The sequence below is a fragment of the Nilaparvata lugens genome, chromosome 14 (genome assembly GCF_014356525.2).
Source record: "Nilaparvata lugens isolate BPH chromosome 14, ASM1435652v1, whole genome shotgun sequence".
In the NCBI taxonomy this organism is placed as follows: domain Eukaryota; kingdom Metazoa; phylum Arthropoda; class Insecta; order Hemiptera; family Delphacidae; genus Nilaparvata; species Nilaparvata lugens.
Window position 1 is genome coordinate 12652033 of NC_052517.1, and position 14561 is coordinate 12666593.

The 14561-nt window shown below is 37.8% G+C and overlaps 1 protein-coding gene across 3 annotated transcripts in view; it reads left to right on the forward strand.

Moving 5' to 3' along the window:
• Positions 1-14561, forward strand: part of LOC111050932 — a 204077-nt gene that overhangs the window by 83425 nt on the left and 106091 nt on the right. For all 3 annotated transcript variants that reach the window (XM_039440771.1, XM_039440772.1, XM_039440773.1), the window contains one exon: positions 3044-3134. In XM_039440771.1, coding sequence (XP_039296705.1) covers positions 3044-3134 — 91 coding nt within the window. The remainder of the gene's footprint in view (positions 1-3043; positions 3135-14561) is intronic.

Here is a 14561-nt window from a genome sequence, read left to right on the forward strand (position 1 = left end):
TATTGCTGTCTGTTGAGATCAGGACTGGAAGCAGCTTCAAGCACCCAAATAAAAGCCAATTCTTTCGTCTTGACATCTATGGAGGGGACTGTGGGAGGGAGGGTGGCAAGGACTTTGACTTTGAAGCATTGGTCAAAGTTCTTGTTGTGCTCAGAGCCATGGGTAGGGATGGGCAAGAAAGTATTATTTTTAAAGGGAGCCCTGTGATTGTTGATCCGGAGGTTTAGGGCAGTGGTGGTTCCACCTATGTAGAAGGCAGGACAGAAGTTGCAGAAAAGGAGGTAGATGCAATTTTTGGAGATGCAATTACTGGATTGATAGATTTGGTGGGTGTGGTTGGTGATAGGACTGGTAAAGGAGATGGAAGAATCAGTGATAGGACAGGTTTTATATCGGGGGCGTTTGCAAGATAGGGTACCAGGTGGAGTTGAGATTTCATCTGAGGTGAGTGATTTGTTTTTACTGAGAATTCTCTTGAGGTTGAGAGGTTGCTTATAAATTAGGGTGGGTGGTTGCTGGAGAAGGTGTTTGGTAGAATGATGGATTGGAGGAGACGACATGGAACAGATTTTTAAGGACAGGTTTGAGGTTTTCAATTCCAGGGAAGTAGGTGGTACAGAGCTTTGGAGTTTGTGGGATTTGGGAATTCTTTGTGGTTGGATTAGTGCCAGTTTTGTAGGAGATCTGTTTCTGTAACAACCTTCTAGGATAGTTACATTCCAGGAGGGATTGATGGAGTTTTTTGAGGTACTAGTCAAGATGGTGGGAATCACTGCAAATTTTTGGCCTCAGATTGAGAGGGAACGTGGGAAGGATATTTTGATGTGGTAGGGATGGCAACTCTCAAAGTGTAGGAACTGTTGAGTGTGGGTGGATTTGGTGGGAGTATTGGTGGATAAGGCATTGGAGTTGGAGAGGATTATGTTGACATCCAGGAAGATGATGGAGAATCCACAAATATTCCAGGTGAAGGAGACAGAGTAGTTGGAGTTGAGTTGATTGAGGAAGTGGGAGAGGGTATCATGTCCATGAGGCCATATGAGGAATATGTCGTCAATGAAAGGAGCCATATCAGGGGGGATAGAGTTTGTTTGGAAAGGAAATCCTGTCCAAGGAGGCCCATGAATAGGTTTGCATAGGATGATGCCATCCTGGTGCCCATGGCTGTACCCTGGGTTTGAAGATAATATTTATCTTCAAACCTGAAGGCATCGTTTGTGAGCACCAGTTTGGCAAGGTTTACTATGAAGGTGGTTGGAGGGGTGGAGGGTGTGAGGAAAGGAAATGCTCAAGGGATTTTAAGCCTTCAGAATGAGGGATGGAAGTGTAGAAGGTAGCTACATCGATGGTAACAAGGAGGAGTTGTTGGACAGTTGGAGGGGTTGTGTTTCTTAGGATATCTATGAAGTGAAAGGAGTCTCAGTTTATGCAAGTTAATGTAACTTCAGTGATGTCACTTCTTGAATCTCAATTGCCATCTCACCATATTTGTCCAATCCCCTTCAAAGAGACCTCCACCCTCCATTCAGATGCAGACATTGGATATCTATTTCTTTTGTGGTCTTACATGCCTATTTTTGTCTTTTGTCTGCTGGTATCCAATTTCATACATTCCCAGGTATTCTTCCTTTATTCATTCTGTGCAGGTGTCCATACCATTTCAATCGATTCACTGTGTTTTTGTGCTCATTCTCTCTCTTATGATTTCATTCCCAATTTGCTCCAGTAACATATCCTGAACTCCTCCTCCAGTACATCATTCCCACTGAAAGAATTTTTCGAGATGTTATTTTGTCCACACTCCACACTTCTGACCCATACATCAAGATCTGCTCCATCACTGTCTAATATTCTGTACCTTGGAGGCACAAGACACTATGTCCAATTTCCTAATTTCCCAGGAGAGCAGTAGTCTCCAACTTTGAAACGAATTTTGATTATTGATCAAACTCGATTTCCCTTTTCTATAATATGGCAAATAAGTATCAATATTTAGGAAGAAGAATGAGAGTAAAGAGAGCATTTATTATTTCTATTTCTGCTTATTCACGTGCTGATATGACTCAGCCAGCTCTGGGTGAGCACCCGGACAGTGCTGGTGTTGGTGAAGGCGATGAATTATTTTCTCCTCATTCAGTTGCAAGCAAGCAGCCCTTGAATAACAAACTCAACGATGTGATTTTTCACTTCAGTTTCTCTCTTTGAATTTTATCAAGCAAATGTTTGAATATTTCGTCATGATGTGAAGATTTGTATATTTACATGAACTTGCTATTGTGGAAATCAAAAAAGCACTGTCACATTGTACACCTCCACTGCATGGCTAGAGACTTTGCTAGCTGCTGTCTAGGGACTCCCATATATACTCAAAGCCTCCTACTACAATTACCATTGCATCAGCTTGAACTTTCCAAATTCAAATCACATGCAGAAATTAATTTCTCTATTTTATTCTATTATTTACTATTTTTTCATCTTTGTTTTTTTTCAAGTTTTTTTCTGACAACCTTGAATAGGTTAGGTTACATTGGTCACCTTTTTAAGTGACCTTGAGGTTAGACTGCGTGGGTTGAGGCAGGACACATTGTCCCAAAATGTTCTTTTTTTTACCACTCTGATAGTCTCTCATGCTGTTCCATTATTACACTCTTACTCAGCCAAAACAGTAAAAATGGATAGTGGTCTAAAGGAATTGGTACAAATTGACAAAAAAATTGCTTGAAATTTGTAACTTTAACAAAAAACATGAAATACCTACTTAAGCTTATCTTTCCTCCATGCTGAAAGAACGCATCCTGGTTGACCTTTGTCAAAATACTGAGGTATGATGATTTCAAAAAACTGCCGCATGGAGGCCACCCCACTCCCCCACTCATACCAGAGTGTCACATTCTATATTTTCTGGCACATGCCCAAGTGCTATTCTTTGGACAAAATTGTAGCATTAAGTATAAATTATAGCATCAACTCTCCTAGAAGTGTTCTTATTCAATATTTTTCTTATACAAGAGAGAATTAAATTCTTTCCTCAATGTTTTTACAGTTGGAAGGCTGCAACTGGAAAGACAGACTCTTCCAGGGTTTGAGAAGATGCTTAGCTCTCCACCATTCAACATTCAAGTTCTGGGAAAAGAGTAAGAAAGTATTAAATTCCTTCTCCATATCCTTATTTTTCTGCATTTTGCAAAAGTGTACTCAGAGCTTGTTTAGTGGCTTGCCCCTTTATGGTGGAAAGATAGATGAGCCGTAACTGAACACTGCCCCTTGTAGGGGAATAAGAGTAGGCCGTGAGTTAACACAGCCCCTTGTTGGAAAGTGAGAGCAAGGAAAAGCCATACTTTTATACTGCCCCTTTTCAGGAAAGGGAAGCTGGGCTGTAAATCAACACTGCTCCTTCTTGAAAAGGAAGAATAAAAATAGGCCGTGACTCAAAACTGCCCCTTTCAGGTAGAAGGAAAATAAGGGAACTTTCAGGTGAATCCCAAACTCAGGCACAATAGATACCTATAGTGAATACTCAACCACAATTCACCAACAGTCACAGAAGCACAGCTAACATGATGTCCAGTACTGACTGTACTGAGCAGCAGCCAAGATGCATGCCGGTAGTCACTCACTAGAGCAGTAGTTTACCCTTCCAAGAGCCAGAGCAGAGTGGGTGGTGCTTGGAAGAGGCTTGCTATTTGTAGGCAATGGAGGAATGCTGGCCGCTGGCTGGCTTACTGGAGAATGAGAGAGTGGAAGCGTGCATGCATAAGCTGGAGTAGTGGGGAAATGCTGTTTAAGCATCTAAGGGATACAACAGCCATGGGTCAAGGCCTCATAGATAACACTATCTCCTCAAGTTGCTTACCAGCCAGCATTGGAAGGCATTTCTCAAACCAGTAACAAAGCTATAAAATAATATTTTATTACAAAGACAATAGTTCTAAGTTAAGGAGACAAATTTTCACCAACCACCACTGCTGAGGATGAAAGAGAGATGAACAAATCAAGTTCATAACCCCTTCCCCATGTGATGAAATAGCTATTTATATATTGAGAGCATAATGTGCGACTTTATCGCTTGCGCAGAACAGTTATCATGTGACACAAAGCCGAGCATGATAATTTAGCAAGAGTGATGAAGAAGCATTACGCACGAATCACATACAAAATTTTCTCTACAACTGCCCAAACCTGTTAAATTACTCATATCGGCGGAGTTACAACTACTAACTTTTTAGGTCAAGATCTGACTTTTTGGCGAGCTGCTTACCATCAGCTGATTAGTGAGCATGGAGAAACTCTTCTGTGCATGTGCGAATGATCTGCGAGCGTAAAGAAAATCTTTTGTGCATGTGCGGATGATTAGTAAGCAAAAAAGTAGATTCTCCTCAGAAATAAGCAGTTTTATGAGGGGAATTGAGTATGTAAATTCTTTCTTCATGTGCAGTTGTAGAAAAATATCATTTCTCCTATATCAAAAAATCAAACTCACTGTTCCATTATCATAACATATAGAACATTATAATACAGGGTCTGTATAATAAGTAACTGGACTGACCCCAAGAAATTTTTTATTGGCAAAATATGTACAATTTTTCATCAGAAATCTTTGGAGTGGTCCCCATTGAGGTCGATAAAATGCTGATACCGGACTTTCCAATCCCTGAACGCTCCCTGGAAGTCAGCAAACTCTATGTCTGGAGCCCTTGTGGTAGCACGTTGAATGTTTTCCAGAGTCCCGAACTGCAGCCCCTTAACACTTAACAGAACACATTGGTCATTTTGACCGATGCGAATTCTTGTGCCCTCATATTGGCCCTACTGATGAGTGTAGGCGCTTCCTGCTCGCAATACCTTCCTCCCACTCCCTTTCCAGCACGCTAACGGAATATTGGTTAGTTTAGCCTTGAGCTTTGCATGGTGCATGTGTTCTGTTGTTTTGTTGGGCGGTCATATTTACCGGGTGTGTACTGGAACGTTATCCTAGTGTCGGTCAAGTTGACTGTATGTGTTCGGTAATGTAGACTGTTGTGAACTTCTATTCGTCTTATGTGTTATTATAACTGTCATCTAGAACTTATTATTCATCATAATCGTTTCATCGTATTCATCGTTTGTTATTCATATTTTGGTTCTTCCATATACATATTTCTCAAATAAAATGAGCCGACCTGGGACAAGTAAATCCACAAATATGTCTTTGACAGTTGGTGATCCATCTTTTGAAGACCGAGTTCGTAGATTATTAGATGAAGATATGGACGACCCAAATGATTCTGATGAAAAAGATTCAGTTGTGGATGACTCAGATGCTGACCCCGACTATGTGATGCATGAGAAGATGAATCAAGTAGTTCGGAGGATGAAGAATTGCTGGATGAGGTCATGGGTGAGTCAAATGTAGTAGTGAATGCTGTTGCTCCAGATACTCCCCTACCAGAATATTTTATGGAAAGGATGAGAAAAACTGAACAGGGCCCTCCAAATGCTTGGAAAAGCACTCATCCTATCAGAAATGTTCGAACACCTGCCCAATACATCATAAGAGGTGGATTGCCTGGGATTGCGGGGCCTGCTCAAAATTTTGGGGAAGCATCCAAGAAAACTGACTTATGGCAGCTGTTTTTTGATGAAGACATTATTTCTCAAATAGTTACTAATACTAATATAAAGTTGTCATCAATTCCGGAGAGAATTCAACCTGGAAAAAGTAAAGGAAATTTCAAAAACACTAACATTGAAGAGATGAATGCCCTGATTGGCCTACTACTATATTCATCTGTTTTGGAATCAAACAATGAGAATATGGAATCACTTTTCAAAAAAGATGAGTGCAGTCGACCAATCTTCTGGGCTACCATGTCCCTCAATCGCTACAAGGCTCTTGTGACTTCTTTATGTTTTGATGATGCTCAAACCAGGGAACAGAGAAAACAAACAGACAAAGCGGCACCCATATCGGAGATTTTCAACAAAGTCATAGGGAATAGTCAGGCTGTGTATCGACCTTTGGCATATATTACAATTGATGAAATGCTTGGTCCATTCCGAGGTCGCTGCTCTTTTAGGATGTATATGCCTAAGAAACTAAAAAAATATGGCATAAAGGTAATGTGCCTTGCCGATGCTAAGACTTCTTACCTGTGCAATGCATACATTTGCACAGGAAAAGGCAGTGATGGAATCGGATTGACAGAAGCAGAGAAAAATCTCAGTATTCCTACTCAATCAGTGCTTCGTTTGTGTAAAACTATCGAGGGGAGCAATAGAAACTTCATGGCAGACAATTGGTTTTCTTCTATAGAGTGTGTGGATGAACTTACCAAAAGGAAACTTACATACGTTGGTACATGGAAGAAGGATAAACGATGCATACCTAATGAATTTCTTCCAAACAACAATCGCTCAACCGTATCTACCCTATATGGTTTCAGAAATGATACAACTCTTCTATCTTTTGTGCCTAAAAAGAACAGAGCAGTTTGTGTTTTGTCAAGCATGCATCACACAATAGAAACGAATAAAGAGAAAAGAAAACCTGAGACTATTTGTTTCTACAATGGCACTAAAGCCGGTGTTGACCTCCTTGACATGAAATGTGCCATATATTCATCAAGTAGAAAGACCAGAAGGTGGCCACTCGTTATCTTCTACAGGCTTGTGAACATTGCCAGTGTCAATTCTTTCATTGTGTTCATGTGTTACAACCAAGAAACAAATGTGACTCGCTTTGCCTTCATCAAGAGCCTTGCAAAAGAGTTGATTTCCTCTCATCTTCAAAAGAGGATCACAGAAGTGGCTAATCTTCCAAGGGATTTGAAACAAGAAATAAACAAGATACTAGGAAATGAACCTGATGCTCCACAGCGGGTAGGCGTGCCTGAGGACCGTCTACAGGAGAGGAAGACTTGCGAGAAGTGTCCTGCAGGAAGCGATCGCAAAACACAACATGAATGTATCAAATGCAGTCTGGCAATATGCCGACAGTGTCAGCGAACAGTATACCCAGGTGGTTGGTCGATGGAGCACATCTCTGTAGTACTGGCTGTTTACAGTTTGGCCGGGTGGCATAATTTCTCTGTGGATGGCCAGTACTACAAAGTGGTGCTCCATCAACCAACCGCCCAGGTTCATCAAGTCTATCCGGGGATGGAGATCCTCCATCACAACAATGCCCATCGCACACCTGCCTGCTCGTCACCGAGCAGTTGGCTGAACAGTAAAAGGTTACATTGCCACATCCTCCTTAAAGCCTGGATATGGCACCACCGGTCTTCTTTCTGTTCCTCAAGATCAAGAGACAACTCAAGGGGACACGGTTTGGCACTCTGGAAAATGTTCAACATGCTACAAAGAGGGCTCTAGACAGCATAGAGGTTGCCAACTTCCAGAGAGCGTTTAGGGATTGGAAAAACCGGTATCAGTGTGTTATCAACTCCAATGGGGACTACTTTGGAGATTTCTTCAGAGAAATTGTACATATTTCACCAAAAAAAATTTTCTGAGGTAAGTCCGGTCACTTATTATACAGACCCTGTATTATAAAGAATGATTTACATAGTGAGTAACAATAGGTAACTTCTTCTTCTTCTTCATGTGCCCTCTCCATGGTGGAGATTGGCACATTATTGTGATGGCAATTTTCACCCTGCTTACAGCTGACTTGAAAAGATAATTTGAAGAACACTTGAACCAATCCCTAAAATTGTGCAACCAAGATAAGTAACTTGTTAGCCTTACATTGTTCAGAGAACTTCAAATGGGCAACTTCCCTTCTCTTGTGTGACATTTTATGACATGCCATTTGAAATTTAGAATTTGGCCACCATCTTCCAAAATGGAGGACATCTTCATTTATTTGAATGGTAACCCAATTTTTTTATGAAATTTATGGATTTCACGTAAAGAAAAATTCTAAGAAATTTTTACTTCTGTATTTTTTTTGATAAACCTAACTGTTTAGGATATACAATACATTCAGAATAAGCCACACATAATCATATGGATATTGCATCACTGGCTTATTATGGCTGTACATATTTTAAACGGTAAGGTTTATCAAGAAAATGACAAGAGTGAAAATGTCTCAACCCATTAGCTTAATTTGACAAGCTGGACTCCAGGGGCGGTCTGGCACAGCTGGGGCCCTCGACTAAGGCTGATTGTGGGGCCCCCACTGACGGGTCTGGGGAGTCTGGAATTCCCCCCAGCAAGAGTAGAAGGGGGGTTTCCGGGTGCCCATCCCCGGAAATTTTTATATAAATTAATGCCTAATAACTGATTTTCACACCGTTTTGAAGTATATAATATGCCTGAAAATGAGTGGTATCTGGTAGCTTATTTTCAAAAAATTTTAGTTATTTTTATGAGAAAATACTTTTCTCAAATTGCAATTGGGAGTGAATAAATTGAAGTAGGTTTGATGATAAAAACAACATTTCTAATGTTTAGTTGAACAGATTTATTAGTACAATTAAAATTAATAAATGTGTTTGGAATACAACATGAAAACTTTAAATATAGCCGAAAAAGGATAAAAACTGAACTCATTTGAACATAATTATCAAATTTACATTGATGTCAATGACTGTTAGATCACACGGAACGGAAGAATCACACTAGAAGTGCTTTAGACAGTTCTTGGCTAGATTTGGCCAGCTTGTCAATAATATGGTATTTAACCACATTGTGAAATAAATCCCTCTCAACGTTCATTAATGGTTGAAGCCAGGTCCTGTCTAAGCGTCACTCTTAAATACGTTTTCAGCTAAGAGAAAAATTCGCTCACATGTAACTTGTGTGCATGAAATTGTCAATATAAATTTGTAGCCCACATACTGGTACAAGTTAACATGAACTGCTCGCAATTTTGCCATCGTCACAATTTTAAGCTTCGTCAGGAGAAGCTTCCTCTGACTCTGAGTCTGATGTAAGATCTGATTCTTCTAGCTCTTTTTTGGAATGTCATCTTTATCCTTTGTGTTAGTTCCCTTTAGAAACTCAACTAAAGTTAACTTATTAACCTAACTTTTAATTTATTTCTACTTTGGCCAGAGGGATAGCGCAAAGTACATCTGCAGGAAAACTGTCAATTGTTTTCATTTCTTTAAACTTTTTCGGAGTAAGCCAGGAACAGTCTTTCAAAATATCTTGGTTCGGAACAAATGGTTCTCCAATACTAACCAAGGCACAATTCATAAGTTGTCAATATGATAATGCTGATAATGTAGTGTTTGGTAATGAGATTCGGTTACACTTTTCATGGTTTATGTGCGCACAAGAGCATTTGCTTTGGTTGCTCAGAATTGAATATCTTTTTGTTACCTCATAGTCCAGTCAACAAAAGGTTATAGAGAGAAGAGTTTGGAACACAATTTTCAACTCTACAGCTTTTCTAAGGATAGCAAGCAGAGGATTGACATAACAAAAGTCCTCACCCATACCCCCTGTGCTAAAGTGGTGGGGGAGGTTTGAAAGTACCATTTTTTCCATATATCTCGGAAACTATGCATCTTATGAACATTTGTATTCTGGGCAAACTTGAAGTTTACAAAATTTAATTACAAACAAGTTTTGTCATTTACATTTTATCCATACCTCTCATAATTTCTGAGATATCTGAACTTGAAGGTAGGTACAAAGTTTTTTCAATGAACCTACTTGTCTTAGAACACCCACGTGACCTTGCCTTTCATGAAACTCAAGTATTACATCTTCATATAATGCAAAAGGCACACACAGTTTCCAATAGTCATTTTTACCTGACTTTCTAGTAAAAAGTAAATCCTCACACATAACAAAATATTTACAAATGTTCACATCTCCATCCTGTATTTTTTTACTATTTGCTGTATCCATGGATCATCTCTCTGTGTCAACTTGATTTTCTTAATTATTCCACCCAAATTTTCGTCACTTTTTATTGTGCTTAGAACCTTCAATTCATTAGATACCCTCTTATCAAAATTCCCTTCAAAGTCCGTTCTAGAAATTATATCAGCAGGAATGTTGTCCTTTCCAGCTATATACTCTGCCATTCAATATTGAAATTTTGTTAAGCAAGTATCCACCTTCGGACCTTCCCAACCTTCCATGACCTATCTTACATCGTTTAAGAAACGTTAAGGCTAGGTGATCAGTTCGAACAATTACTTTTTTTGTCCCCAAAATAGTTATGCAATTTGGTGAGGCCAAAAATTACTGATAATAGTTCCGTTTCACAAATAGTGTAATTCAATTCAGCATGAGATAATGATCTACTAGCATAAGCTATGACATGTTGCTCCTTAACATCTGTTTCATGAAATAATAAAACACCCAAACCATTGTCACTTGCAGCGCAGGACATAATGAAATCCCTACTATAATCTGGATGCTTTAAAACTATACAATCAATGAAACGTCGCTTTATTTCATCAAAGACTTGTTGATCTTTTGTAGTCCATACAAAAGTTTTATTATGTAGCAATAAATGTTTGAACTGGCTAGTTAAATACGCATAGTTTCGTTGAAATTTTCTGTAGAAATTACATAGACCTAGAAAGGATTGAAGTTGCTTCAAATTCTTTGGAACTGGGAAGTTAGTAATAACTTTCAACTTATCCTCATCAGCTTCAACTCCTTTCTTACTAATATAATGCCCCAGGTACTTGATTTTTTCGGCTAAGAACTGTGATTTATTGAGCTTAAGCTTCAAATTACCTTGCTTTGATCTACTGAAAGGAAGTTCAAGTCTACTGATATGCTCTTCAAGTGATCCACTACTGATGGCCATATCATCAATGTAAGCTATAGTAAATTGATTTACCTCCTTACCTAACACGTGATACAAAGCTTTTATGAACTCAGAGCTACTTACACTTGAACCAAATGGTAAATGAGTATACCTGTTTCCTTGTCCAAAGACATTAAATGCTACATAATCTTTATTTTCATCAGACAATTTTATCTGATTGTAACCCATAGTTGGATCGAAACTGGTCAGGTATTTGCAATTATTGAACCTTATTAAAATATTATCAATGGGTTCTGGTTCAACGTGACTTCGTATTAAATAATTATTGAACATACGAGCATCCAAACAGTGACATAATCCTTGATTATTGGGTTTCTTAACCACTACCATTGGATTTGTATACTGGGAATTAGCAGGCTCTATAATTTTCAAGCTCAACATTTTTTTTAACTCATCCTTTACTTGTTGTCTATAGTTATAGGGAATAGGGTAGCTTTTCTTGAGCAATTTGACATCATCTTTCACTTTTAAATGACAAATATAGTCTTTAGCTGAACCAGGTTGATCCGAGAAAACATCCATATTTCTTTCAAAAACTTCAATTAGCTTTTCTACTAGCTCTGGTGGTTCTTGAAGCAAACTGTTTTTTACACTGTCTATTTGTTTAGTCCATAAAACATCGAAATCTTCTGGAGTGTGAGCTATCTTTACATTAAACAACTTTTTATAGTGAGCAGTATCTTTGACAACAAAAGGAAACTCAACACATTGCAACGTTATCTTATTCTTTTGGAAATTAATAATGGCACCTGTATCTCTTAAAAATTCACATCCTACAAATAAATCAATATCCAAGTTCTCAGCAATTAAGAATACAATAGGAATTTTGATATGTCGAAAACCGAGTTCAACCATTACCTGTTTGCTAACTTTAGTGTAGCTGCTACAATACTGACATTAGGTGCAGGAAATAAAGTTAATTTATTATTTACTTGTATTAATTGAACCAACTTACTACTGATAACATTAACTTGAGATCCTGTGTCCACAATAACTGTATATTTCTTATTAAAGATTACAACATCTAGTTCTGCTAAATCATAACCTGGTTTGATAACAGTACCATTTTCTTCATCTTGACTTTCGTCACTATCATTATTTTTCTCAGTAATTGGTTCAGCTTCATTTACACATTGGATAGGATTAAGATACATGTTACAATCAAAATTAATTATCTCAGACCCTTCTTCAACTGGATCAACAGGGTATAACTCTCGTTGTCCTTCTAGTAGTTTAAAGGCACATTACTTGTTTCATGAGGTGTCACAATCATATTTCTGCTATTCATAGTACTACTCATAGGAACGTCCGAGTTAGCCAGAATAGTACTACAATGCATAGAATTAGTAGTCTGATTGGCAGAGAGCGTTTGACTCTGATCCCTATTTTCTGATCCTACTCGATTACTGGGGAGTTGTGTACCTGGTCCTTCATGATTATGATGAGGCTGACTATAATAATGTTGATTATATTGACCATGATTTTCAATTCTGTAATTACCCCCACTGTTGTTTTGAGGTGCAAAGTTACCTGGTTGTCTATAATTACTGGTTCTATCATACATATTATCATTATAGTTTCTTCCTTGGTTATTGAAATTACTTCTATTTCCATAGTAAGGTCTCCTTTGAAAATGATATTTACTACTATTCCCATTAAAAGCATTATTTGCTGGCTTATTGCTACCAACATTAGGCCTACTGGTCTCTGATTGAAATTCTACAAAGTTGCTGTTTTGATTTCGATTTACATTGAGTTTAGAATGTATTTCTTTGGTTGGTTTTTTGTTATTTGTTTCATGATTCTCCATTACCCCAAAAGCATCCAAGAGACTTATGAATTCATCAGTGGTCTGAACATTTCTTATAATGGAAGCAGTAGTTATGGTCTCGTCATAATGACTCTTCAACAGTTCAAAAATAGTCTCCTTCTCCACAGCAGGGATAAGGTTTTTGCAGATGTTAAACTTTGAAATGAAATACTCAGACAGGCTAGGAGTACCTCCAACTTTGTAACGTCCAAACCTGAGATCATGCCTAGCAAATTTCTGAATTTCTGGTGACCATAACCTTGCCACAATTTTACTCTCAAATTCTTCAAATTTGATTATATCTTGTTTAATGAATTCCCACCATTCTCATTGAAGACTGTTAGCTTGGAAAACATTATCAAGTATGCCTTTGATGTGAGTCCATTCCTTAATACCATTCCTTGCAAGATATTCACTGAGACTTAGCAAAAAATTAATAGGGTTTATCTATCTGCATCTGAAAGTCATGTTTGTCAACCACCACAATCCTACTACTATTTCTCCTACTTCCTACAGTTTATTCAAGTGAGTTGACAATTTAGTTTGCAAGTCCTTAACTTCTTCCTGATTTTGATCTAGTTTAGTTTTGAGGCCAGAAATTTCAACAGATTCCTCCACTACTCTACGGTTCAATTCCATGAAATCAGTTTTCGTCTGTTTGTCTCTGTTATTTTGTATAACTAACTGTTGTTAAAATTGAACTTGTACACCTGATCAGCTTTCTGTTCTATACCTATCATTTTATTTGTCACATTACTGATATTATCAGTCAGACTACCTACTTTTAGTTTCAATAATCTGTACTTGAAGATCTTTACATTGCCCTTGTAATCCTTTGATGTCACTACTGGACTTAAGATACAATGCATCAAACCTAGCGTTTTGTTGGTCAAATTTGTGGTCAAACTTTTCACTAAAAATTTGAAAATCTTGTTTCTGTTGATCAAACATTCTAATAAGTACACTCAGAATATCTGTTTCCTTATGGGTTAACCCATGAGGAAACAGATATTCTGAGTGTACTTAGTAAAATGTTTGATCAACAGAAACAAGATTTTCAAATTTTCTGAGGTATTTTCTGAGAAGTTTTAAAATGGAGTCTGATTGTTCAGCATCAACTAATACTGTTGTATTAATGGAGAGTGACTCAAATGATACATTAGACATGACTTATGAGGGCTCATGTGATTCCCAAGTAGTGGACAATGACTAGTCAAGGTTCTCCAATAATGAATATGGCTAGTACAAAACATGTAGAAGTAGAAAAGATCAGGGATAATGACTCAGGAAATGTAACTGTAGATCAGGCTAGGTTAGGATCAACTCTATCAATTAATCCTAACCTAGACTGATCTACAGTTAATTATTGCAGTTTTTAATCATTTTAAAACTTCTCAGAAAATACCTATGCATGAAAGAATTTTAGTATTTATTGAATTCAATAGTTATTTTGCCACCATTAACCTCCAAATCACAATACCATAACCTATACTCCAGCATTTACATAACAGATTATCAATTTTTACTCAAATTTAACAGTGTGTTCCCCACCAGGGATGCCATTTGTGGCACACCTCTCCTACTTTCTTCAAGAGTTGAAGAGGAATGCGCTCTTCCGAACCTAGTTCTTTCACAATATCAGGTACAATTGACCCAAACTGTTGTGGCCATTCTTGAATTGAATTCGAATTCCAGTTCGACTTTATCGATCGATTATCAGCAAAAAAACGATGAATATTATTGTAGTTATTGTTTCATAGCTTTGTACTTGAATGAGTCTGCTTTTCACTCGACTGATTGGAAGTAAAGAAACATTGAATTGGATGTTCTCTTATTGTTCCTATTTTGCCTTTCGTTTTTTTGTCGTTGTGTATTTTTGTCATTTTGTATAGTATTTGTTTTTTATGTCATTTCGTTGGTTAATATGACCGACAAGGTAGAAAAGACGTTGAAAGTCTTGCAAGCAAG